The 25,947-nt window shown below is 39.2% G+C and overlaps 1 protein-coding gene across 10 annotated transcripts in view; it reads right to left on the reverse strand.

Moving 5' to 3' along the window:
- The window catches only part of ROBO2 (roundabout guidance receptor 2), a 1,045,807-nt gene that overhangs the window by 30,393 nt on the left and 989,467 nt on the right, over positions 1 to 25,947 (reverse strand). For 7 of the 10 annotated variants that reach the window (XM_032097063.1, XM_032097099.1, XM_032097053.1 and 4 more), the window contains 7 exons: positions 24,087 to 24,129; positions 22,416 to 22,543; positions 17,866 to 18,147; positions 17,366 to 17,491; positions 12,856 to 13,012; positions 6,640 to 6,900; positions 3,167 to 3,381 (listed from right to left, as the gene is read on the reverse strand). In XM_032097063.1, coding sequence (XP_031952954.1) covers positions 3,167 to 3,381; positions 6,640 to 6,900; positions 12,856 to 13,012; positions 17,366 to 17,491; positions 17,866 to 18,147; positions 22,416 to 22,543; positions 24,087 to 24,129 — 1,212 coding nt within the window. The remainder of the gene's footprint in view (positions 1 to 3,166; positions 3,382 to 6,639; positions 6,901 to 12,855; positions 13,013 to 17,365; positions 17,492 to 17,865; positions 18,148 to 22,415; positions 22,544 to 24,086; positions 24,130 to 25,947) is intronic. The other 3 variants (XM_032097109.1, XM_032097086.1, XM_032097117.1) reach the window with 1 other exon arrangement.

A 25,947-nucleotide genomic window follows, 5' to 3' on the forward strand; every position in this document is an offset into this window, starting at 1 on the left:
ATCCAAGCAAAACCTTGGATTTAATTTCATATTACAACCCACAAGCTCTCAAATCCAAATCTCCCTCTCTAAGTTCTCTTTGTGATATCTGGAGAATGTTAAGATACAGTTCCTGTGCGCTCCTCCTTTTGTTTCACTTTATTATACACATCAACATTATGTCTCTGCCACCTGCAAAGAGAAAAGCTTAATAGTGCAGATTAAATCCTTGTCTGAATCTTCAGTTAGCTGTGACTAAAACTCAAGGGCCTGGAAGACAACTTGACTTTTAAACAGTTTAAAGGAGCAGCACTGCGGTGTCAGAGGGATTCAGCAGTTTGTGCTTTGGCTCATGCAGTGCCAGTGCTTCCCCTCAGAGAATCCCACATTTGGCACTGCAGGAAATCCTTGTTCTCAGCTCAGCCATAAAGAACAAAGCCCCATTTCAGTCCAAGAGTGGGTATCTTTGAGGCATTGCTGAGGCATGCTAACACTACAGGGTGAGGAACCTCACCCTGCTCCCTCCACAGCAACTCTGTTTGGAGGAAGTCTGGACCAAGGGATGTCAATTTAGATTTCTCACAAACACTGAACTCCCAGGGCACTTCAGAATGAACAGAAATATTGCTTCATCTGGGTCAGCTGTTCTCATTTGCCTCCATTTTCAAATACATTTAGAGAAGTGAAAATGTGATCTATAAATTCCTAGCAAAATGCTGGTTGAAGTCACCAAAGGCTCTGTGAAAGGAAGCAGCTTATATATTCTCAGCACAAGAAAGAACGATTTAGTTGTTCTACAGTACTTTAAAAGCAACCAAATTGAAGAATGAGAAACAGCTTGGGAACAACTGAAGCAATTTGCTATACACCCCTTAAAACCAACAAGCACAGCCTAGAAGAGTTAACAGAAACAGATAAACAAAAATTAAAATTCTCTTTTGAAAAAAAAATTGCCCAAGTATAATAGGCAATTTCTTTCCACCCTTAGAAAAAAACAAGCCCAAAACAAGCCCAAAAGAAGATCTCCTAAAATCAAGGTTTTACCCATACAGCAACTGAGGAAAACAGAATAGTTTTGTTATTTGGAGATTTTGCCATCTTACAGACCCTTTAGACTAACACTCCGGGTGCACTTCTGTAAGGCTGTTGTTCCTTAATTAAGTCAGTCTAAATGTTGGTTTTATGCTATAGGGCCAGTCTATAATTTTGCTTCCTTTCCAGCTGCACATTCCCTTCCTGCAGTGCCAGCACACACCTTGTCACGTGAACCAGAGCTAGTAATTAAACAAGCAAAAGAAAAAGCAAATGAAAAACTTTAATTTTCAGCTTGATGAGGCCACATGAAGTTAGTGGTGGTGATGAGTGGGAGTATATTTAGATCAACTTAAGTACACTCCCAGCCTACATTATCAAGTTCTGACCAATTTCTTCCAAAATATTGGGAAGCTTTTAACACTCCAGTAATTAGATATTTAACACTCCAAAAATGGAAGAAGATTTATAAATATTGTAAGAAGCTTGAAGGTTATTCATAAAAGTATGAATTGTAGTAAGCACTAAAGTTTCTAGTTGGAGCAGGAATACAACTATTTCTTATTTGTTCTAGGGAGGGTGGTCCAAACTATTAGGTGAAGATGCAAATGTGGAAATGTTAATTTTCTGATTTACTGATATGTAAGCATTGGCATATTAATATATACCAAATGAAAAATTTATACCAGGCTGTTTTTTAAAAATTTATTTATTTATTGCTGTTTTACCAGTGCAAAACTTGTAGTGAATTGCTAACAGAAAGGCTGCTGAGCCATTAGTGAGATATGCAAAAATATGCAGAATTATTGCCTGAAGGAGATTACACTAGAAATTCAAGCAAAGTGAGTTAACATACTCATGCACTAATAAGTTAACCTTCTCAATTCAGGGATTTAAACTTTAACTCTATGGCCTTCAGTTGCATCTGGATTTCAAATGGCAGCAGCAGAGATGCAATTCTTAAATCTTAATTAGATTGGCAAGCAGTCTGGCTCTAGGGTGAAGGAAAACCTGGAAAGTGGGATTAAGCTACACACTATTTCATTCAGCAAAGGAAAAGGAAGAAAATTATAGGTATTGATGCTCCACCACTGTCATATTCTCACAGTGTTTTCAGAATAGCAGCCTTTCAGTGTGGGTGCAGAAGCCTTGGAATTTCAGAGGTCCGGACAAAGATGGAATTCAGTGGTGCCATGGTAGGAAGTTGTTCTGATCAAGTCTCCCTTAAGGTAAAACCAACAATCAGGGTTCATCTGCTGAGATCAAAACCTGAAGCAGCGCCCACTACCACTGTGACATTGGGGATATTTGGGTCTCCAGCACACCTGCACATTATGGACACAGTACATTATACAGAGGCCCAGGTTCAACCTAAAAAGAAGGACACTGATGCTTACCAAAAGTACATTACTTCCATATAAAATCTGTGTTTTTAAAAAACAGCATCTTTCACTGCCTACATTTCACCACCAGCAATTTAATTCATTCAGATTCTGTGCATTAGTTTATAGCAGGTCTTTCTAGGTCCCCTTTGATGATGCTGTAGCTTTCCAAGGCATGCAAAGGACAAGAAGAAGTGAGGGAAGGAGGGTCAGAATTATCAAACAGATTTTCTAAAAGGGAACAATTACTAAATTCAGCAATATAAAGTAGGTTCAAAATACATATTTTCCTACATAAATGTTGTATTTACTCTAGAAATAAACATTGTACTGATCTAACTATACTTACTCTGAAGTCTTTTAACTTCCTTGTGTTCATCTGGGAAAGCATTTACCCAGCAAAATATCTAAAAGTGCTTTAAGATAGCATTTTTATGCTGCTCCTGATTTATGAAATATATATTGCTAAGCTGAGGTCTTCCCCCTCCTTTTTATGTAACTGCCTTGCTTTTCTAGTAGAATGAACCTTTCATGAAAGCTAGGATATAACTGAATTTTCTTTCAAGTCTTTAAAGCTTTTTAAAATTCATGAATTCTCTTATCATTTTGCAGCAAAGCAAAGTATTTCCAAATCCTTCTTTAACTTTAGTGTTTAGTATTAACACATTTTAAATGTTACCGAAATCAAGTGGAATAAATTTTCACTTAGAAAGTGTCCAAATGGTGATGTATTTTACTGGTAGGAACAAGTTGGTGTCACTGTGTTTGGTTACCTGTCACAGAGCTGTCTAGATTGTCCATACTGGAGCCTGGAGTATGCTCTAGACCTCTTAGTGGCCTACTGATTTCTACAGTTTCTTCTTCCATATCATCCTCATCATCATCATCATCTGGAACATCTGTTTCCAAATCTGAAATAAGGTTTCCAGATACGTATCCTAGGGGAGGAACTGGAGCCTGAGGAGGTTGTGTATTGCTTTGGATGTGCCTACACAAACAAACAGGAAAAGTTATCAGAATGGATGACGCTTTGCAGCCCATGGTCAATAAAACACAAGCCTTTCAACAAGTCCTGAAGTTTTGATTTACAAAACGTGCTTGGTTAGGTCAAACTCAAGAAAAGTCAGTTCAGTTATTCACCTCAGCTTCTAATACCAGAGCGCCTGAACACTTTCCAGTCTTAAATAAAAATAATGAAGATAAAATCCTCTAGGATGGGGAAGGTCAGGATTATCTTCTCATAGATGAAGAGCAGTGGGCACAGAAGCTACATAAATCAGGTAGGAAACCCATGGAAAAGCACAATTCTGAATCCCAGCCTAGCACGTAAGTGTCTCTCCCAATATTCCCCCTTGCAAATCACACATTGAACCAAAGTTAAATCTCACTCCTTCCACTTAAACAGATGCAGTGCCTGAAGCAAAAGTCACCCTAAAGAAGAGGAAATGGCCAGTAGGACAGAAGAAATTTTCAAGTCCAATGAACGCATAATCAGTGAGGCCTTTTCATTTTGCTTTATTCCAAGAAGTTTAATTGATTTAATTGCAGCAGTATTAGGGCATGCATGTGTGAAATTACTGCATGCAGCAATCACATTCAAAAAAAAAAAAAGGAAAAAAGAAGACAAAAAAGCACCCACAGGATAGCTAAATGGCCAAAGGCAAGCATGGCATTCGGAGTTTGATGTTCCTGGTCTCCGAGAGAAAAGAACACCATCAGCTTTCAAAGCAGCATTCCCCACAGCACAACAGGTACACAGAAAGCTGTGCCAGGGGAGCCAGGCAGGACTGGCCTTGGTACAAGAGCATGTACCATGCTTGAAATTGCTAACAGAGGCACGTGGGAATCCTTGGGTGGCTGTACATGAGGTGCCATGACCTGATTTGAATCGGCAGCACTCTGGATGGAGCCCAGGATTCTGCCGGTCTTTTGCTTGGACATAAGTAAAACTGAAAGAATTACAATTGTCACCTGTTTGGCTCCCAGCTCTAATACATTTTCAGTGAAAACCTGTGCTGTATTATTGCCTACATGAATGAATTCTCTTAATTCAATGAGCCTTTCTTTTTTTTATTTTCATAATGTAAATCTATCAGATACGAGAATGTCATGGTAAATGTTACGTACCACTGGTAACTTTCTCCACCTCAGTGTTAGCTTTAACTTACTGCTTATTCTGAATCTAATTTCCAGAACAAGTGCTTCCTTTCTGACACACAACCTCCTTCTGATTAACAGTTATTGAATACTTTTCTGCCTGGACACCAGGTTTTTGGTGTTCTACGCAGCGTTCAAAACACTGGGGCACTAAAGGGCACTACCAGCTAACTAACCCTCAATAAACAGTGTGATTAGATCCCAATCAAGCAAAATGCTTAAGTATATGTTTAATATTAAGCTTGTGATAGAACAATTGAAATCAATTTCTCATGTACTCATGGTTAAGCATACACTTAAGTGATTTGCTGGATCAAGGCCATAATGATTATGTACTTTTCCAGTAATCTCTAATGGGCTCTTTCTTAAATTCCTAGTTGGCTGATCTCTGTATTTCTCTGTTGCTAATCCCACAGCAACCTATCTGACAGGTCTCATTTTGCTGTTTAGTTTTCCCCTGTCTCTACATTGGACAGGTTAACTTTGTGAAAAGAAAACTAAGACATCTTCCTTTCCAGTAAAAACAATGGAGGGACTTTCTACTGATTTTGACTAGCATGATATGTGTCCAGCCAAACAACACAAAAACACTAAAAAATTCCATGTCATAAAAATCACTTCTATTTGCAACCCTCAGCATTTAGCCCAATACCCAAAAGTTATGAAAAAAAGGTTATGTCCCTTGTTATTTTTTTTTAACATTTCAGGCTCAATTACTGTGACTTTACACAAGAGCAACATTAAAATCTGTATAATCCTAAGCACATTATGAAACTTCCCAATCAATTTTCATCTCTCCAAAAAGGGAGCAAGACCTTTCCTGCCAGCTGCACGAGGCTTTGGTGCAGTGTCCTGCTCCATTATCTGTGCCTGGACTGGTTTGGAGGTTTGGAGGGCGTAGGAAGGGTAACAGCTGCAAAATGCAGCAGCGACTGCCTGTGCCGGCAGGGTGTGCATCTGTGTGCTGGCTCAGAAGCCAGTACCTTCAATAGGCCAGGTCTAGCTGCTGCCTGGGATTTGGGTCTGTCCCACAGGCAGGCTGGGGTCGGTGCTTGGCAGCGCGGCGCTGCAGCGGGACCGAGGTACCCTGTTGATTGAGTGCAGATTGCAGACAAGCCCCGAGGCTTCCACGGTGTCCAGGGAAAACAGCTGGCTTTGGTTTGGCACCGCCTGCCTACCTGCCTGATGTATTTATGGGAGCTCAAGCTGAAGAACTCCGTGGCTTTATTTATCAGAGAAGAAAGGCTGCTCCTCTGCTGGCAGAGTGCCATTCAGTAACTAGCTCTGCTCTGCTCCGCCGAGAGTCGCGGGCTTTGTCTGGGTAGGAGAGCTGTGAAAGGACAACTGCTGCTCAGGGAACATCCAGGAAGCAACTGACCTTCACCGTATCCCCAGCCTGGTGCAGCTGACAAGTTCTTTTTCAGTCCCTGAAGAGATTGCTTCTGTTTGTTTTGCAGAGGAAATGTTACTGTGGTATTTGCTTGCTCTTCCTTTAAATAGGCATAAAGCACTCTAAAACACTAGATCCATTCTGTAAATACTAATAACTTTCTGTTGTTCCTGGGTCTTTCCTATGAATCAAAAATTCTCATGGTATTTCAAAGTACAGAGATGCAAATGCTTCATTCTCATGTGACATGGTGTAAAAGCTGCCACGTTGCTATTTCAAGAGACTATCATTATTTTTAATCAGGAATTTAGAATCCTATTATTTTTGAAAATCCTAAAAAATTCCCATCTTTTGCTAGCCTGAAAAGAGAGTACTCTCAACTGTACAAAAGCTATCAGGAGGTGGGTGTTAACTACTTAGCTGAACACGTGTAAAATTTCAGAGGAATATTGTTTTAACATGTTTTTAGACAAGATTTAACATATCACCAAGTATTATGATTTAAAAAGCACATACTAATGTCTAAGGCCTTCACAATGTAGATAGAGTTTTGCTATTTCTTCTTCCATTTTACTTTGGAAACATAATTGAAACGCTGTTGAACACAGTATTTATGTCATAAAGAAATATATTGTTGCTATTATTATTATTATTATTATTTCATTTCCCTGATCACAGGTGACCCCTTCAAACATTTACCATGTCTGCTTTGCTATATCAAACTGGTAAGCCCTTGTTAACTCATCCAGGTGAGCTTGAAGCATTGGCTGCATCTCCTCTCGTGGGGAAGGCGTGAGGGTTGCAGTCGACTGCTGCCCAAAGGAGATGGCAGGAGATGAAGCTACTCCCCGGACAGGAGGTGTGGGGACACGATCATCATCTTCTTCAAGCTCATCCTCCATGCCCTGATGCAGGTAGGTTTGAACTGGCAAAGGTGGACACCAACCATCACTGTCATATCTAAAATAAAAACCAAATAAACTTAGTGTATATCAGATCTCATCTCTGCCACACAGTAGAGGGTGTAGAGGGTATACAGGATTCCTGCTACAGTTGGAAACCTTGCACACAGTGTGAGTTCTAAAATTTAATGAAAATAGGGCCATAATTGCTTAAGTTGTCCTTACTGAGTCAGTTTAATTTTTCCCACAACAGCTAAGCAACTTGACCAAGATATGCAAAAAAAATATTACTGACCCGTTATCACATTCGTTAATGGTGATTAGATAATGTTACACCACAATCAACAACAAAAATGGACTAACTCACTTCTAGGATCATTAATGTAGGACAATGAATATTGACCTAGACATGAAAGTAGCAGCATTCTTAAAAGCTTTATGTAGTAGCACTTATCCACAGAATCCCAGAGCAAGCTGAGTTGAAAGGAACCCACAAGGATCACCAAGTCCAACTCCTGGCCCTGCACAGCACCATCCCCAGGAGTCACACCAGGAGCCCGAGACATTATCCACTTATTGCCATCCTCCCCTTTATCCGTCTATAAATTTACCATTTGTTTCTGGTTTGTAGATTAAATAAAAAGCTGCACTTCCCTCATAAATTCTGGCCTTCCCACTCGGCACACAGGTATCTCCTATGATGTGTAATACATTCATGTCGCAGCAGCACTGACCCTAAGCATATGCTGTGTCACAGCACCAGCTGATAAGGTACATTAGCACACATGTTGACAGCCCTGCCAGCACCCCACCTCCTAACCAATCTGTCCTGGGACTTACCTAGACAGTGCTACATTTCTGAACACTTTCAACACACCTGCCCAATGTAAATGGAAGGATTAACCACTAGCAGTGTTCTTGAATACCAAATTCTTCTCCCTTCATACATAAGGGGTGTCCTGGTAGGAGTTTGTGGTTCATTTGTTGCCTTATACCAAAGATGTAAGGGGTGATGCTGTATCTGATCAAGGCTAGGAACAGAAGCTTTATATTTTATTACCACTTCTTACGCAAGCTTTGCCAGCAAGTCAATTCTTTTAGGTCTCTGTACTCAACACAGGACCTTTCCATTCAGTGTTGTATTACACTATCATCCTGGGATGCTGTCCCTTAGAGATTCTGGCATCATTCCAGTCCTTAGTGACTGTGGTCATTCCCTATGCATTACCTCCCCAGAGTAATTTCCTAATCTGAACACAACTTCAGTTGTACACAGCTTTGCTGACAATCACACCACTCAAATCTCAACTGTCTACTCTTCCCATCTTCAAAACATTCAGTCAGGCATCAGTCCCTGGAGCATCAGTACACATTTCTTCTTAACTCCTGGTGTATTCCAAAATAACTCAGGATACACAGCTTTTTTTTTTTTTTTTTTTCCAAAAGGCAACCAGACAACCACAAGCTCTCACAGCTCCTTCACTGTCAAACCATCACACACTCTAAAGGCCATTTCCCAAGCATCATATAAGACACTTTATCTTCTTTCCACCTTCAAGGACTGCTGACAAGGTCCTTTTTCTGCAGTGCAGGCAGGCAATGCATTGTGCTAAACAGTTAACTTCTCAAACCAGCTTAAAAATACACCTTTAAAGCTTCTGACTTGGAAGGAAGGATTTACCAGTTTCCCAGAGAAAAATGAATTACTGTCAATTTTCTCAAGTGTGAAGCCAGGTTACAAAAAGGCTGGGAACACTGAGATGGAGAAGTTGCAAAACCTGTATTATGAACAGAACACTTAGTTTCAGCAAAACCCAAAGATTTCTTAAATTAACTAAACTACTTTTTCATTATTCAGAAGTCTGTAGTCTGTATTTAAACGCACAGATTCAGAATAGTTAAACCAACCTGACTTAATCACCCAAAAGTCCGTGGAAGACATATCTGGTAATTCACACTGGTATAAATTTAGATCTCTGTATATATGTATGTAGATATGATCATATATAGCTATACAAACATACGTATGTGCACAGAAGTGAAAATAAAGGCTGCTTCTCAACACCTGGCCTCTAGGAGAGGTTGAGTGATTGATCGTTACCATTTTCATAACACAGAGATTTAAGAAAATGTTACATGATACATATTCACCCTTAGCAGACAATTAAGATATGAACAGCTGTAATTTGTTTTTCCAAACAATATTCACTCATGACATTTGCACCCAAGGCTGAAGGGACCATCCTAACCCACGCTGCTAAAAATGTACAGCGCAACAGTTCTCTCGCTTCCTTTTGCTCTCTCAACCTCACGCTTTGCTATAATGGCTTCTTCTTTAAAAGGGACAGGGCAAAAAGACACTCCCTGGTGACTTTTCAGTGATGAATAAACGAGCTTTGGATGTGCTCGCCTTCTGACCCTACTCGCTTCAAATCCCCAAATGTTCAGCTTGATAGTAAAAGAGATTTCTCAGTGAAAAGATTCTGCACAAGCACCGTATCTTTACCCAGATTTTGTTCGAAATGGAAAGCAGCCTAAACCTGAAGTTCAGGACATTGAGATTCAAGATTTCAGGTACAAGAACCTTTGTGTTCTTCATGCAAGGCGTCCTAAAAGCCACAAGTTCTAACCGGCATCAAAAAAACAACAAAGAAAAAAAAAAAAAAAAAGAAAAAAGAAAAAAACAAACCTAACAGACTACATAGTAACTATCTGTCACATAAATGCTACAGTTATAGAAAAAACTGGTACCAAAATATTGTTACTGATCACATCCTTGTTCTTTTTTGTTTTCTGAGTAAATCCAATGTGGTGAAAATGCAACTTTTTCAAGTACACTTATTAAAATCTAAGTGCTTTAACTTCATTAGGGACCTCAGATTGTAATTTCTTTATAATTAAGACCCTAATAAGTGCTGGTTAACAAACAAGAGTCTCTATTTTTCTAATAAGTTTTATTGTATTGTCAGCACTTTTATTCTACCGTGATCTTTTACTATTCAAGAGCCTGATTCATTACATTGATAGATTTGTTCCTTCAAAATATAAAATAAAGGTGATAGATAAAGGGCACATTTCTAATGAAACTGTGTTTCATTACACGCATAGTTGCAACAAATGAAGCTTCCCTCCCTGGAACTCACCAGAAAGGACTGTTTGAAGTAAAAAGTACTACTCCCTTAACTTTCCCTAAGGACAGAAAACAAGTATTGAATACACTGACACTCAGCAGCTAATATTCCAGTTTAGGGTGTAGCAAGAAATAGAAATAACCAAATAACAGTATGTAGACTGCCTTTACTGGGGTTGGCTCAAGATCATGCATATTACTGGTGAAAAATGGAAGTAAATGATAATGAGTAAGAAATGAGCATTTCCTTACTGTCACGTTTAGATAAAATCAAGCAAAATCATCCGCTCTGAAAATGGTGGGAAAGGGAACATGTCAATTTGGGAGATACTATAGGAAAAGAGAAACTTAATTGACACAAACAGGCTCTTTGCTGAGGTTAAACAGGAATTTAAGAGATCCCCAAAGCCACCACATCATATAACAGGGCTCGTTGGAGTAAAATGTTCGCTTTTCCTTCTGCAGTTTATGGAAAAATGGAGGCAAATGCAAATCCTAGTGCCTCTGGGAAGAAGATGGTTGAGAAAACTGAGTATTTTTTCTGTGACAGGTTAAGTTACGTGGCGCTTTTTTTATATCACTTGCTATGGTGGATTATCTTTTCCAACTCAGAAGTCCACTAGCGCTCATAAGGCCACTAGTCTTAATCTCTAGTAAGCAAAACTAGGTGTCAAATTTTTGGCGTTTTTTGGTGATAATCATGCCAATGAAACTTACGCTTGAATTCAAGCGTTATAGGAGGACATATAGAAAAACAAGTTTCTGTTTAGATGTCACCTTCCTTGTTTTATTGGTCTAAACATTCACATTTTGTATCACATTGTGAGAATTTTATTAGTGTTCCGTTTTTCTGACTGGAAGTTCATTTTTCAATTGTAACTACCAATATAATTACATCTGCATGCAACTAATTCTAAAATTAAAACACTTTGAACTTGTCACAGATAGAGTACATCAAAACCAACCAAAAAGAACGAAACAGTTTAAAAAAATGTGGCTTTTTTTTTTTCTAACCCAATATGTCAATATTAAAGGCAACATAAGGAACGCAGCCTATGATTCTTTCCCTTTCAGCATGTTGAAAATCACAGAAACGAGATCAACCCCTAGATACAGAAGGACCATTAGTATTGGAAGTATCCTGGGGAAGTATGGGCATTGCAGATTCAGTCTTCATCAAAGGTGGTTGGAAATTACTGTAGGTCCAGACTGAGACTCTAAGTCCAACCTTCAAATTTTTTCTGTGTTTGGTAAAATGCCTATTACAAGGTCTTGCTATCACCACTGCTAATGGGACATTACAAAAAACAGAGAAGAGTAATTCAAAACATAATCACAGGAAAAACTAAGTCTGAATTGTTGTGAACCTGGAAGTTGGTGATTACCTTCTCCTTAAATAACCAATGTTGTCTTGGTGACCAACATCATTCCTTCCAGCTAAATTACAGATGCATTATGCAACTGAGGAGTCAAGTCCTGTGTCACAAGGGATTTCTCTATAACGTATTTCCATTTGCCTCTTATGCTATTTCATTGTTCTGAAGCAAATATAAGTGGTTTGCCTTCTATTGCATAATTGTTTTAGTGAAATGGCTGCACATGCATCTTAAGGATATAAACTGATAAAGACAAAATTATTACATGGTGAAACAATTTGAAATTTATTTTAGCCTCTTATAACAGAATACAGAACAAAATGATTATATGAACTTTTTGCCTTGAGATTTAAACAACACTTACAATCATTAAGGTTATTTGTTTTCCATTACTTTGAAATTCTAATTCTAATACAGCCTGAATGAGCCTTTATTTTAAAAAGAACTTCACTGACTAACACATTTATTGCTCATTTTAAGCGTCAAAGGACTTGGTATAAACTGAAATAATGTGGAATTTTTCTAGCTTTAATTATAAAAGTAGTAATGATCAATTCATGCTTACAATTGAGATAACACTTGAAATACTTTTATTCAGTAAAGCTATTACAATGAATTCTCAAAAATGTTTCATCCTTAGGAAATATTGATTAATCCATGTATTGAAACAGACAGAAATTTGTCCCTAACAGAATAATTATTCTCAAAGGCTCAAACAGAGCTAACCACAGTAAACTATGTTTTCATATACTCTTATTTTCCTCCAGAGTTTGATAACCTGGTATTTCACATAATTACACTTTATAAAAAGCATTTTGTAATTGTTGTCTGTGTAGAAAATGTCTCTTTCCTCTCATTTAGCACTTCTTGTGTGATTTTGTGTCCTTGAGAACAAGTTTGAGCTATGCAAAAATATGTGGAAGGTTCCAGAAACTTGAAAGTTGTTTGATTAATAACAAAAAAAGCTTATAATTAGCATGCCTTCCTCAACTGTGAAATTTCTTCTAAAAGCCGATGAGAAGATTATTATCCATTGGTTGATCTTCAAAAAATTAATCCAATTTGGTGGGTTTTTTTTGTTTTGTTCTGTTGGCTCTAATATTTTTAAACATCAAAGCAGTGCAAAAATACAAAGAACCAGATTATGTCATCCTTACTCACTCTGAGTCCCATCAGCTGCACGCAGTCTCAACAGAATTCAATTACGCTACCTGTGAAGTGAGATACTTCTCAGCATGAGAAAGCACTGAAGCCCTACGTGATGATGAAGCAAGGTCACTTCTGTTTCCACCTTCAGTCACTATCCAGGAGCTATTCAAACATTCCTCCTCCACAGCCTCGAATAAGTCTACAGGATAAGGCGCTCTCTCTTTAATTTTTTTTTTTTTTAAACAAAACAGAATAATATCGTCGCTTAGCAAAATTAAAAAAAAAAATAAAAAAAAAGGACCCATTTCTGCAAATCACAGATTTTTTTCTTCAAAAGAAAAAGAAAAAAAAAATTTACCCTGCTTCTTGCTGATCCACCCCATAGTGCTCCAGCTCTGTGCCTGGAAGTGGCTGCACAGGAGGGGGTGGGAGGGGAACACTGGCCCAGTTTGAACCATTATTTTTCTGGGGCTTGGCAGTATTTTTGTTTTTCTTCTTTTTCCCTCCTTTGCCACCTGCAAATCCAAAAAGAAAAATAAAATGTTAGAGATATAATGTGGGGAAAAAAAGCCAGCTATTTACATTTCTTTGAAAGAATTCTGATTCCAGATGGCATGCCCCAAAAAAGAAGACGTATTTATATCTCAGCAGAATCAGCATCAACGTGCTAATGCTGTCACAAGGTTATAAGTAATAATAGAATGGAATGGGAAAATATTCTGAATATTTGCTGAAAATCACTTCTTTTTAAACCTCTGTACATTTGCACCACAAATTTTGCTCCAAAAGTGCAGAAACAAGGAAAGACAGGTTTTCCTGACTCAGAAATATATTCCTTGATTTATTCATGTGTACTTTGTGACTTCTTGAATTCATTCTTAGATAAAATTATAATAAAACATAGTGAATTATTTTAAATGTTAGAATACAGTGTGATTATAACACAGTTTTGCATAATCACTTTCTGTGGAAAATACAGATTTAAGGACACCATCTAAAAAAATTGTCATTTAGACTCAGTATCTCTTAGCCAGAATAGCGTGAGTAACTTGTCAAAACAAAAGAAGAAGGGTTGTGTTGAACTTAGGAATTTCCTAAGTTCTTTTTCTTTAAAAGATCAGGAGGTCATGTGCAATGTTTTAGGACTGTCTGTTTCACAGGATTCAAATATCTTGTGCCACTGTGGAGAAGAGGTTCTATTTCTGATACACAGCTCCAATGGATGAGGTAGAAATGAAGTGAGAATGCATTTTGGTTAAACCCTCTGCTCTTCTCTTACTGTCCTTGTATCCATTTCTCCAGCTGAGACATTTCCATTTGTGGGAGAGTGATCCTACAGAGAAAGCTCTCATCCCATTTGCTCTGCTTCTTTTATTTTGCCATGACTTCTTTTTCTTGTCAGGAATTCATTAAGAAGAAGAATGGGTCAACATTTCAAATCCTTTGACTGCTTAGGGACCCATCTACTTTTTTGAGTTTTGTTGTGCCTTCAAACTCTTTGGCTTGTTGGGTGGAGGATTGGTTTGTCAGATGCCTTTTCAGTGGGGTAGCCAGCTGCTGTCACTCATCCCTGGCTGCTGCAGAAAGCAGTCTAATCCCTCTCACCCACTGACATCTCTTGCTGATTCATAAGGATCAGCCAAAAAAAAAAACCCTCAGGTAAAAATGAATCAATGAATCAAGAAAACCACAACTGACTTAGGGGGGGTGGCTCGCTGTGCACTGGCAGGCACCACCCTCTTTGTCATGGCTCTAACTTTAGGCATGGAGAAACACAGAAGGAGGTACAATCCTAGCAATAGAGACAAGCCCGTATCATGGGACTTTCTGTCTGTGAGACAGTAGCTTTCTTCTGTTACCTCCAAATGTTAGCTGGATGAAAACAGGAACAAATAGAGAGGGAAGAAAAAGGTGATTCTGTGGCTCAGAAGTAGCCAAGACTTCTCTTTTCACCTCCTGTTGTGGTTGCTAGGGACAGGCAACAAGCCCAGCAATGCTTCTAATCGACCTGGCTGGCAGCACATTGCAAGTGAGACTTTGCTTTTCACTACTCAATTCCAGACCAGAGCTCTTCCTCCCTTGTTTTAGAGTATTTATAGTAAGTCCAGCCAAGATCCTCTCATTCACTATGAACGGAGCTGATACTACTTTTATTAGGATGGAAACAGGCTCTTCCTTCCGTTTGTAGTCTGGCAGAGACGACAGCTTTCTTGAAAAGGGAAAGAACATTTCGACCACTGAAAAGAAACTCCAGTGATAGTGGAGATAGAGGAACAAATACTCAAACCTTCTGGAGGGAAAATGAAGCTTTCAAAGCACAGGTAGGGTAAAAGAAGTAGAGTTAGAAATAGGGTCAGTGAACAGTCCAAAGGAAGTGGGTTAATTTTAATTTGTGGGATGTGGGGAAATTTCTGAAAAGTCAGCAGGAGTAGGAGCCAACAACAACTAAGGCAGGAGGGGCTGTTTTAGGAGAAAAGCACATGCATGTGTGTGTGTGTTGCACGAGGATTTACACTAGGAATACACAGAGAAGGAAAATGCAGAGGACAATTTCAGTTTAGAGATAAGTCGAGGTGGAGAGGAAGATTTTGGACGTGTAGCATCTTGATAATCTTAGGAGACTGATAAAATGTAAGCTGGATTTGTGGAGTGCTAGTATGGGCGTCACTTGGATTTTGGGGGTTTCAAAAAGAGAAATTAGAGATAATGGAGATATTAGAAGGAGTGAAGCAGAGAGACAAAGGACTTGTTTAGATGAAGAAATGACAGAAGAGGACTCCAAGGTCAGTGCTGGTAGGAAAGCAGCCTACATTGTACAGTCAGGCAGGAGATTTCTGTCCCCATGGGCAGTTACTCCACTGTCAGACTGGTAGGACAGACACCTAAAACAAAAAGCCTGATTTGTGTTTGAAAACTGATGCACGGAAGCCTTGTTTCCCCATAGCAACAATGTTTGATGCTTCAATGTCTCCTCACACTGAAATTCAATTATATTGTTTAAATCTCTAGGCAAATCAGATCCTTGAGAAAGAATTTGCCAGTTGGGCTGCTGATCCTAGTACAGACATAACCTGTGCAAAGTGAAGCTACAAAATTTCCCTGCCTCAAAAACGCAAGTTGAAGTTTTAGCTATTTTCCATTCCACAGTAGGAAAGGAATTCTCCTGGTATTCATGTAAGAGAGAAGAAACTTAGTCAGAATAATGAGTAGTACTTAAAGTACTAACCAAGGAAGTGAGAGGAACAAATCCCTGCTCACCCTGATGGGGACTACGTAATCAAAGCTGGTCTCTGACTCCAGTGATGCTCTAATTATCAGACAATTTGAAGGTCTCCCCCCCAGTTTCTTGTGTATTACAGACATAATTATTCTGTATCAAAGGCATAATTAGTGAGCAAGGGAGAGCAAAATACTGACTCTGCAGTCCAATAATCTGACACTCATCTGAGCATTGGGGCATTCAGTTGTGAGCTGCCTTGGTCACAACAACAGTGCCCTGGCCATAGAAAGACTGACAAACCCAAAGTTTCCTCATGTCATCAGAAAATTTACTTCAGACTGAGAAACACTACACAAAATATGTTGCACTTGAAATATTTGATTGAAGTCCAGCGTTCGATCAATGCGCATTTTCCAGTGACACCTGCTATTTTCTGAGAAAATTCTTAGGCAGTTGTAGCCGTCAATGTCCCTAAAGCGTGATACTGCTCTCTGATATCTGACATACCTCAGCATGTCAATTTATGCATTTTAATGAAGCCTGGGGAGCAAGCTGATTTCCTCAGCTACTTGTGAAAATATCTCACATGCAAGGAAGTGTACTTTTTGAAGTATTGCATGAACTCAGCTCCCAGACACCTCTCCGACAATGCCATAAGCCTGTTTTTTGGTCTCACTCAAATCAGCTAATGCTCCCCCTTGAGAACACAAGACTTGCAAACACATTTGGCTATTTGAATGATGGGCCAATGATTAGAGGCTTCTTATCTCAAGATTCAATTTGAATAGTCATTTAAATTGACATAAAGAAGACATTGCTAGATTTGGTCTGTTACTGTGATGACTGCTCCAGCTTAAAGAGGAAATTCAAAAGGCTGTGGATATAGTTTGAGTATCAAAATTAAGTCCCTTCAGCTCTTTCATATTTCAGCTAGGTGAAATCACAGATTTTAATTTTAACTGCTGCCTTTTCAGTTTTTCTCTTAACCAAAAAAAAAAAAAAAAGACAGCTATACATAACATAAGCAACAAGTAAGCAAAATTAAAGAAATCAAGGGAAAAGGTGTGTTCAAATATAATACACAACCACATGTACTATGATCATTTTCATCTGATGAAAATGCATCATGTTTCCAATAGAACATGCAGCACACACATAAATACATCCTGCTTGTATGCAGACTTGGAACAATTTGTTGAAACCCCAGTGAACTTTCAGGGCCCTACAATTATTTCCAAGCTGCTTCACTGAAGAACAGCATATAGAAACAGCTTGTGAGAGTGGGAGATCTGTTAACAACTCAATAAAAATATTAATCCCTCATGAAGTTCAGTGTGGGGAGACCTATAAACTGAGGATGGATGAAGAAATACGTTTGCTCCATAGACTGTGTCAGGGAAAGGATGTGACAAGGAGAGGCTGGCAGTTGTGCCGACAAGCACCACATGGTAACTCTCCAGTTATCCCCAAGAAGGTTCTGCAAAAGGTTTTCGGCTTCAGTAGAGTCCCATGTGACATTGTTTGCTGATGGGCAGGAAGTCTCATGATTATCCTCAACTGGTGCCTGGGAGGTCTTCTGCCTCCCTGGCGAGCCGCTCGCCAACACCCCTCCGTCCCTCACTCCCCTACGCACGGCGATGGAACCAACCTGAGAGGCTGCCACTCCTTTCGGAGCTGTTGTGGGAGCTGGTGGTGCTGAAATCCTGTGACTGGTTGTGTGGCAATCTATTAGCCAGTCCCTCAGCCACCCGGTAGTCAGGGATGTAAAGCAAGGCTAAGGGTTAAACGGCAGAGGTCACAGTGGCATCGTGGGATTAGTCGACAGCACAAGCACATGTGACACATGCAGTTAGCAAGTCAAGGGCAGATGGCGTGGGGTGGCAGGTTTTAACTTGGTTATTTTTAAAGGTACACCTACCCTAGCCTAAAGGCAGATGGCTTGGTGACTAGCACAGGACAAAGAGCATTAAAAGCACAGTGCAATGTATTTTGTGATCAGGTGAGGTTCAGCATGCATGCAAGGTGTGCAAGCACTAGTTCAGGTCAATATGAACAGCGTCTCACAGAGCTAAAAATAATTTTCTAATTCATGCACAGAAGATACACTACATAAAGCCAAGGGCTCTGGAAAATAAAAGCTGTAATTACCATTGTTGCCTTTGCCTTGGTCTGGGAGAGAGTAACCAAATCCCATGAGGTCATTTTTTTGCTGAATTGAGCTTTTCCACTGCGGATCTGGTAAATCGACAGCCAGCTCGTGGATGCTGTTGGAATGCAGGATCTGGGTGGTGGCATACGGCGTAGCCTGAGTTATTTGACTGGAGCTGTTGTAACTGGTTTTGGTGGTGAAGTCGATGCTGCTGTAAATGGCTCCATCGGAAAGCATGGTAGCAGTTTTGTCCCCTTGCCCTGGCACTGGTGGCAGGACATCTGTGGTGAACACAGGGGAATGAAACAAATCGTTGATGCACAGGAAGCCTGAAAGTAGCAAGGTTTAAGCTGAGAAATAAACGTGTCATTTTGCACGTTTGCATTTCAGCCGAGACAGGTCCATGAGCCAACGAAGGGGAGATGATGTACAACCATCGCCAAGCTATCAGCAGCTGTGACAGGCCTACCACTTGTCCTTCACGTCTCACTGCCTAAAACCATCTTTTTTTTCCCCCCATACCTTCAGCTGTGAAAGTGAAGTTTGGAATATTTCTCTACTGAAGAATGTTTTCAATTGTTCACTCTATGTCAGAACCAATGAAACCGTCTGGGCTTCAGGGAAATGATGAAAGGAGAGAATTTACAAATCACAGAGGGAACTTGCCCAGCAAATACGTAGAAGAACTCCCAAAGCAATTTTTTAAGGGCATCACCTTGATTTCCTTGAAGTTTTTTGCATTAGTTTATCTAATTTTCCCTTTGACACTAGCCAGTACATTTCTTCTTTTCCACAAAAGAAAAACCTGGCAAAAACAAGTTGTTCCTGATATGTGAAAGAAATTCTGTTATTCTGAATGGATTTAGGTGATCAGTCCCTCAAAATGGCAAAGCAATGTTGATAATGAAGAACAACTTGTTCAAAAACTCCAGTACATCTACCTGAAAACCATTACAGCATATTAACTAAATATCTGCTGAATTTTCACCATATTTTGAATCCTATCCCACACTGCAATTTTTAACTTTAATCAGTTAGATTGGCAGTCTCTCTCCTTACTAAAGTGACCTTTTCTAGTGGAATACTACATCTAGAAACTGAGACTAGTGAAGTGTGAAGAACCTAATGATGACTGGCATGATGTCCCAAGGAGAACCACAGCTCAGCAGATAACCCTCCTTCCTTCTCTCTCAGAGGGCAATATATCAAATGGTACTATCTTCACAATTTATTTAGACTCTGAAAAGTTGAATCAACTCCAGAATGTGCTTCTAAAAAAATTGCTTCATTTACATGCCATTTTCTTTCTACAGCCAGATGGCAGATACGGGTTCCAACTGTTAGATCATACTTGAGATAATGCATACTCCTACAGTGAGGATGTTCAGATCCCATTCTAGGGATCACAGACATTTTTATGTACCTTAAGCCCCAGAGAGAAAAGATGATTCTTGCACCTAGTCAAGGGTTTAAGCTCAGTTCCAGACTCAGATGTGGGTTTTGTGCAACCTCAGTGAATACAGTTGTTCTCTCACTGTCTCAAAGCCTTATCCAGCAATGAGATTGACACCATGGATTCCTCACACTATCTGATTTTTTGTTTGTTTTCCTTGGTTTGTTTGGGGTTTAGGTTTTTTTTGGTTCCTGGGACGAACATTTAGATCACAGAACTATTTTCTTTTGCATTCAAGTGTGTAACTGAACATTTCGACATGGACCCTAATAATATCTTCAGTCTCAGGGCAGCAACATAATATTAACAATAAATATGTCATTAGCAAATGCTCAGCAGAGACACTGCAGAAAGAGAGATTAAATTTGGGTCTATCGGCATGATCTGGTTTTGCACAAAGCAGGGAAATGGGCACAATCAAGCATTTGAAAGATCTTAATTGTATTAACTTATATCTGCAGATAAATTGGAAGTGCAAAAAACCTACAATTAATGCAAACTACAGCCCGTATTTCAAAATCAGGTTGCTACTGTTACTATCTATCTGCACACATGCAGTGTGCTTTCCAGGGGCAGTACACAAACAAAAATGCATCTATGTGCAAAAGAGATGTGAGAGACAAGTGCAGTCCTATCTTTCTTGCATTTCATCCACAATATCAACATTTCTCCTTTCCACAATCGGTTTCGTCAGAGTATAATGGCTTGAAGTTTAGTAAATAAATTCTGTTGTTGATGTATAAAGTGAAGTAAATCCAGCTCAACCTGTCTGTGTTGGATTTGAAGACTCAAGGAAGTAAAAACTAGCGAAATGCTCATCTCTGAATTACTCAGACATACATCTGTCTTTTAGAGCATATTTCTGGCAACTGAAGAGGTATCATCTCTACCCAGCCATTTTAAAATGGAGAACTATTCATGTGCACACACTTGAAAGGGAAGTTGCATAGCTTCCCACCAGCCAAGGACTTTCAGTCATTCTTACTGATAAGCTGAGGTTCTCCAGACATTCTGGGAATTTTCAGTACAAGCACGGATTACTTTTTTGACCCCAGTGAGATGTACACATTAAGCACTCAAAGAGCCATTAAGTAGAGATTTTACAAAGTGCCACAGTCAAACAGTAGAAGTCAAGTGTGATTTTCCCAGAAAGTTGTCATAGCAAAAACACCACACTGTACATTTCAGACCAAAGATGAAGACACACTTCCCAATGGAGACTTTCCCCCAAACCCTCCAAAATCCAACTTTTGTTTGTAACTCTTGAGATAAATTAAATATCTCAAATTTTTGTGCAGGGAAGCTCCTTCTTGCTGCCTTGGAGATGCAATACCATTTTGTGGCCTTACATGACTCCAAACCTAACCTGTGCTTCCCACTTACAGCCTTGCTCTCAAATGCCTATCTAGGACAGTGGATCTCACTCTTAAGGGAAATGTTAGGACTGCCTGCCTCAGTTTCTGAGTTTCCAGGGTGACTGATTGTCACCCTACTCTTTTTAAAATTCTTACAGAACGTTTATATTATCACAGACCTTTTAACCAGTAAAAGAGGCCCAAATTCTATCTATATAGTTAATATTCCATCTCTACATGTTAAAATATTTCTAATTCATCTTTAATGTGGAAACATCTAATCTCAGCTGCTGAAACTGATAGGGATAAGTGATCCCAAGCCAGCCAGGATAAAAGTTTTAGCTCAACTGTAAAGATCATGGGTGGAATTAAGCTGCTGAATTTCAAAACATAACTGTTGTTATCTCTTGCATGAATTTGGACCTATGCTTCATCCACACTGAGGCCAAAAATTTTAAAAAATGCTTCCAATTCCAGTCATATAGAGCCAAATGCTAAAAGAAAATGGTAATTTTTCTGTATTATGTGAGCTTAAGAAAAGATGGAAAAGTACTGAAGGGTTTTATTTTCAAGATATTCACAACAAAGAAGCTGGCAGAAATTCAGTTGCCTTGTAAATATTATCAAAATTTTTGCTTACTTTTAAATATTTTTGACAAGAACTTTGTAACATTTTAATACAGAATATAAATCTAGTGTATTTTGTTGTAATTTTAAGTCACAGTAGTCAAACCACAGGCAAGAGTTTTTGCCTGGGAATGAATAACCAATATGAGGGACGGTCTTCAGAAGCAGATTCTGGTCCAAAGCTGAATTCCTTTCACATTTATCAGTTTGATGGTTTTATAGATTTTTTCTTGAATTTAAATGCGATTTTGATGTATAGTGTCGTCTTGATTTTTGTTTATCTATTTATGTCTTAAAAATATTTATATACTCATTTACATTAGGAAGTCTTCTCCTGGACACCAGTATGCAGAATTAGCTGTGTTTTCACAGAAACCAAGGAAGTAACAGAGAGATGTGAATTTTACTATGACTTTTAAAAATCCCAATTCTACATCTTAAAATTCCCATTTGAGTTAAATGTTTGAAAGGAAATAATGCCTCTAAAGATTCATCATTGTAACAATACATCTTTACCTCATTCCCCCAAAGGTGCTTTCTCAAGTCAAAATGGCAACAAACCCCTAAAAGATCTAAATAGTTCCCTTTTATGTATCCTTTCTTCCAATGAAAAAGAAATTTGCTTAAGACCTTTGAGGTTTTCTTCACAGATTATGGTTGAGACCGAGAGCAGGCCCTCAGCAGGAAGAGGACAGGGAAGGTGACAGCAACAAAGTTCTCATGTCCTTCTGTTGAAGCAACATCCTTCCTGCATCCCTTGTGTTCTCCTCCGCTCTTAGGGACATACTCCATCCCTGGCTATACTGCCCTGCACAGCACACTGCTCATCTCCACACAAAAGGGAATGAGGTTGAGACACAAATACATTTCTCTTGACATCGTAAGCAGACCCTGCCTCACCACTGCAGGGCAAATGACAAACTAGACCTACATTTTAAAGAAGTAAGAAGAGATAAAGCAAAAGGAACATTTTAAAATCAATTTTCAATCAAATCTAGAAAGAAACACATAGAAAGAACTATAATGATAAAAATATTATACAGTATTCATCATAGATGTTAATTAATGGAAGCCTATTTTATAATATTGGGTGACTTAATTAAAGGAAACCTACCTCCACGACCAAAATTCCCAAGGTCATTGGGTCCACTAGTGCTGTTATTTACTGGCAGACTTGTGGCAGGCCAAGAGTCTGCAAGCCAAGGATAACTGGGGTCACTGGCATTCAACAGACCTGGTCGACTGAAGCAGAATAAGAAAAAGAGATATACACACAAATATATACATGTATATATCTAAAATTACAATATCTGTGAGACAAGTAGTGAAGGAAGAGGGTATATTACTGTTCTTCTAACACCACAGGTAACTAACGGTTTAGGAGACTTTAATTTATTTCAAATTACAATTGTATAGCCTTTGATGATTTAAAGACCTTGAGCAGTTAATTAAGGTTATATACAAATCAACTTTGTCAGTAGAAGTGGGACTAGGCATCCATCGTGACTCTGCCAGAATCCAAATGAACTCCGTTGTCTGTGTGAAACAGGAGTTAGGCAGCACCATTACGGGATCCTATGCCAGGGCTGAATGATAAATTACCACCTCAAGGGAGCCATCACTCAAACTGATTGCTCCATATCAGCCATTTCCAGGACTTTGGGCCACTATTTCTTCCTTCCTTTGCATTCCAAATGCATGCCTGTCATCTACAGGCTGGTAACTCTTTCTTTAAGCACTCTTGGATGGTTTAGAGGCAAACAGGTTTGAGAAGGATTAATGGGAAGTCCACAGCTATCTCTATGTGCCACTACTGGATGGCTTTTATATCCCTGTATTTCCCAGCTTTGAGAGCAGCCTTAAACAGGGAGCATGGTGAAAGAGAAGGCACACTCGGGCCATAAGGCACCGTGTCTCTCTCACCCCAGGATAAACAGAAATTTAGCAAGGCAGGTGGATTGTTTGTATTTGTATTTAGCAGGGAAAACAAATCATTTGCTGCAGACCCCCTCTTCTCCCAAATGAAAACAAAAAGGCGTCCACAGTTCTGCAGTTTTCCTAGGTTATTAAAGCACTCCTGAAGTTGGAGCAACATCTCCGATCATTGAACATTATAGACCCCTGCCTGGAACAATCCCTAAGAGAAACATCGGTTTCTATGGAAACGGCAATAAGACGACCCAGCCGCATTCTTGCCACATCTACTCGCTCTCATTAGGCCTAATCTCTTTTTGCTAAAATATTGATTAAACAGGAGATTGGAAGTTATTACCAGGGCCTAATTACAATCTCCATATTGGCAAAGGGAAAATAGATGAGGATATATGGGCCCGTTATCAGCTTTTATCAATTTCAATTGAGTAGCCAAAGTTGTGGAATCCAGTCCTATCAATCTACAGCCTATTCATCATCCATGAATCATTTATTTCGTGATCGATTAAGTGTAATTGTTCACTCACAGCAATTTAGGGGGAGCCAATAAGGAGTCTTAAACAACAGCAACTTCATTTGCTAATGTCTAATTAATGCAATAAACATCCCAGTAACAAATGAACACATTCTTTGTGATATTTACTACTCATTTCTTCCAGGACATCTGGGAGATATGAAACATCTGGGCTTGCTTCTTCCAAAGTGCACAACAGATAGGTCATTAAACCTCCTCCTAGCACTATCAGTCTTCACAATGATGGGATATGACCCAAGTGCATCACCTATAGCATTTTTCAGATCCCTTATTTTAAAAATAAACACAGGGGAAAGACCTTTACACAAAGAAACATACCTTCCATTGCTCATTAGTCCTCCATCTCCTCTTTGGAAAGTGACTGTGTTTTGGTTGGAAAAAACAAAACAAACGAACATACACACACACACGCACACACATATAAGACAGGGAAAAATCAATTAGTAATAATTAAAAGTAACAATTCAAACTGCTCAGTGTCCGAGGTCAGGGGTCTCTTGGCATCATCCCATAACTAAGTACAGAAATGATAAGAAGAGGCTCAAGTGCATCAGGGCTACAGTTCACTTAGGATTTCACTGCACATTACTGATTGACACCATCTTGCTCTGTACCTTGCAAGGCAAAGCAGCCACCTGGGCAAAAGGCCTGAATTCACCACAGGCCCCTTCATATGACTTTGTGTTGCAAGTCTGAGCCATGTGATGAAATTGTTTTCTTGGCATGCTTCTGCTTCAGTACATAATGACATTGCAGCAGTGAGTTAATAACATCATGTCGTAATGCAGTAATATAATGTCACCACACAAATATGCCATTTCCCAGGACAAACACAAAGAGGTGGCAGCTCTATTACAGCTGAAGAGATGGAAAAAAGCATCCAGCCGCACCTTTTCCATTAGAAGTACAGTTTAAGAACTAGCACCCACACATAAATGCATACATGCCAGTGTGTCTGGAAGAAAAAGTGTTTCCAGTCTTCCATCCATGGGGGATGCCAAGGACATAATCAGAGGGAGATAGTTGTTTTTATGTCTCCATTCACAGCTGTTTGACAAAACCAGCCTCTCCCTTATCTACCTTACTAACAGGATTACATTTCAGGGCAATATGGGTAAACCCACATTACTGGTGAGATGCTAATTGCCAACATTTGATGGTCCTTTTTGAAACACTGAAAAAATATTTTGAATCAAGGCCAACAGACTACTCTGGTTCTCAGTGGCAATATCCCATTATTTATTGTCAGGCATAGATAAGGCAGATTATTAAATTATACCAATGTCCTGGACACCTGCCTCCTTACAGGCCGCTGACTGGATGAGGGCTTGAATTTTAGTGAGGAATGGAAGAGTTTGTAAATTTAAGATAGCTTAATTTAAGATAGACCTTCATTTGGAAATACTATTTACCTTTGTAAGACAGGTGTTCCCATCATTAAAATATATCTCCCACAGTATTTGCAATAGTTTCCAAGTGTTAGCCCAAATTACACTAACTCAGGATTAGGCTTCCTATTATACACTATTCTAATCAGACAAAGTTACTGCACGCAATAGGAATTCTGTGTTCATTAAAAAAATAAGCGATGACATAAAGCCACTGGGAAAACCCTTCTGATACCTTATAGAATCCTGGTTACTTTATTAACTCCTAGGATAATTTCACAGTGTACACTCAGCAAAGGGGACAAAACTGGCCCCTCTGGAAGCTCTGCTGGAAGAATAGCAGGGTGATTAATTATCCTTCACTGCACAGCAGACTAATACCAATATCAGAAAATCACTGCAGTCATATGTCACATCAAAATGGTTAATAGCTGAATTTTGAAAGGGTGTAATCAAACCAATTAATGAAAAGAAAATCAAAATGCAAGTATGGAAAGTACTAAATAAAGGTCTGCTTTGAAAAACAAGACGTGGTAAAACATTGCGGGTAATTAATTTTAGAGGCAATGCTACTTTCATTCACGTGGTACCTAACAGGCTGTCAAATGACTGAACCACTCATTGCTTAAAAGTGAATAATCTGAAGTGCCGTGCATATCATATGTGGATATGCGAAGATGCAGATACTGCCTGGCTTTGTTTCCAAGTATCTTGGTCAAAAGTACATTAGATGCTGTTTCCTTTCTCCTCCTCTCCTCCAAATTTAATACTTGATTTCTCCAACTTTCTGC

Source organism: Corvus moneduloides, chromosome 2 (genome assembly GCF_009650955.1).
Source record: "Corvus moneduloides isolate bCorMon1 chromosome 2, bCorMon1.pri, whole genome shotgun sequence".
Classification (NCBI taxonomy): domain Eukaryota; kingdom Metazoa; phylum Chordata; class Aves; order Passeriformes; family Corvidae; genus Corvus; species Corvus moneduloides.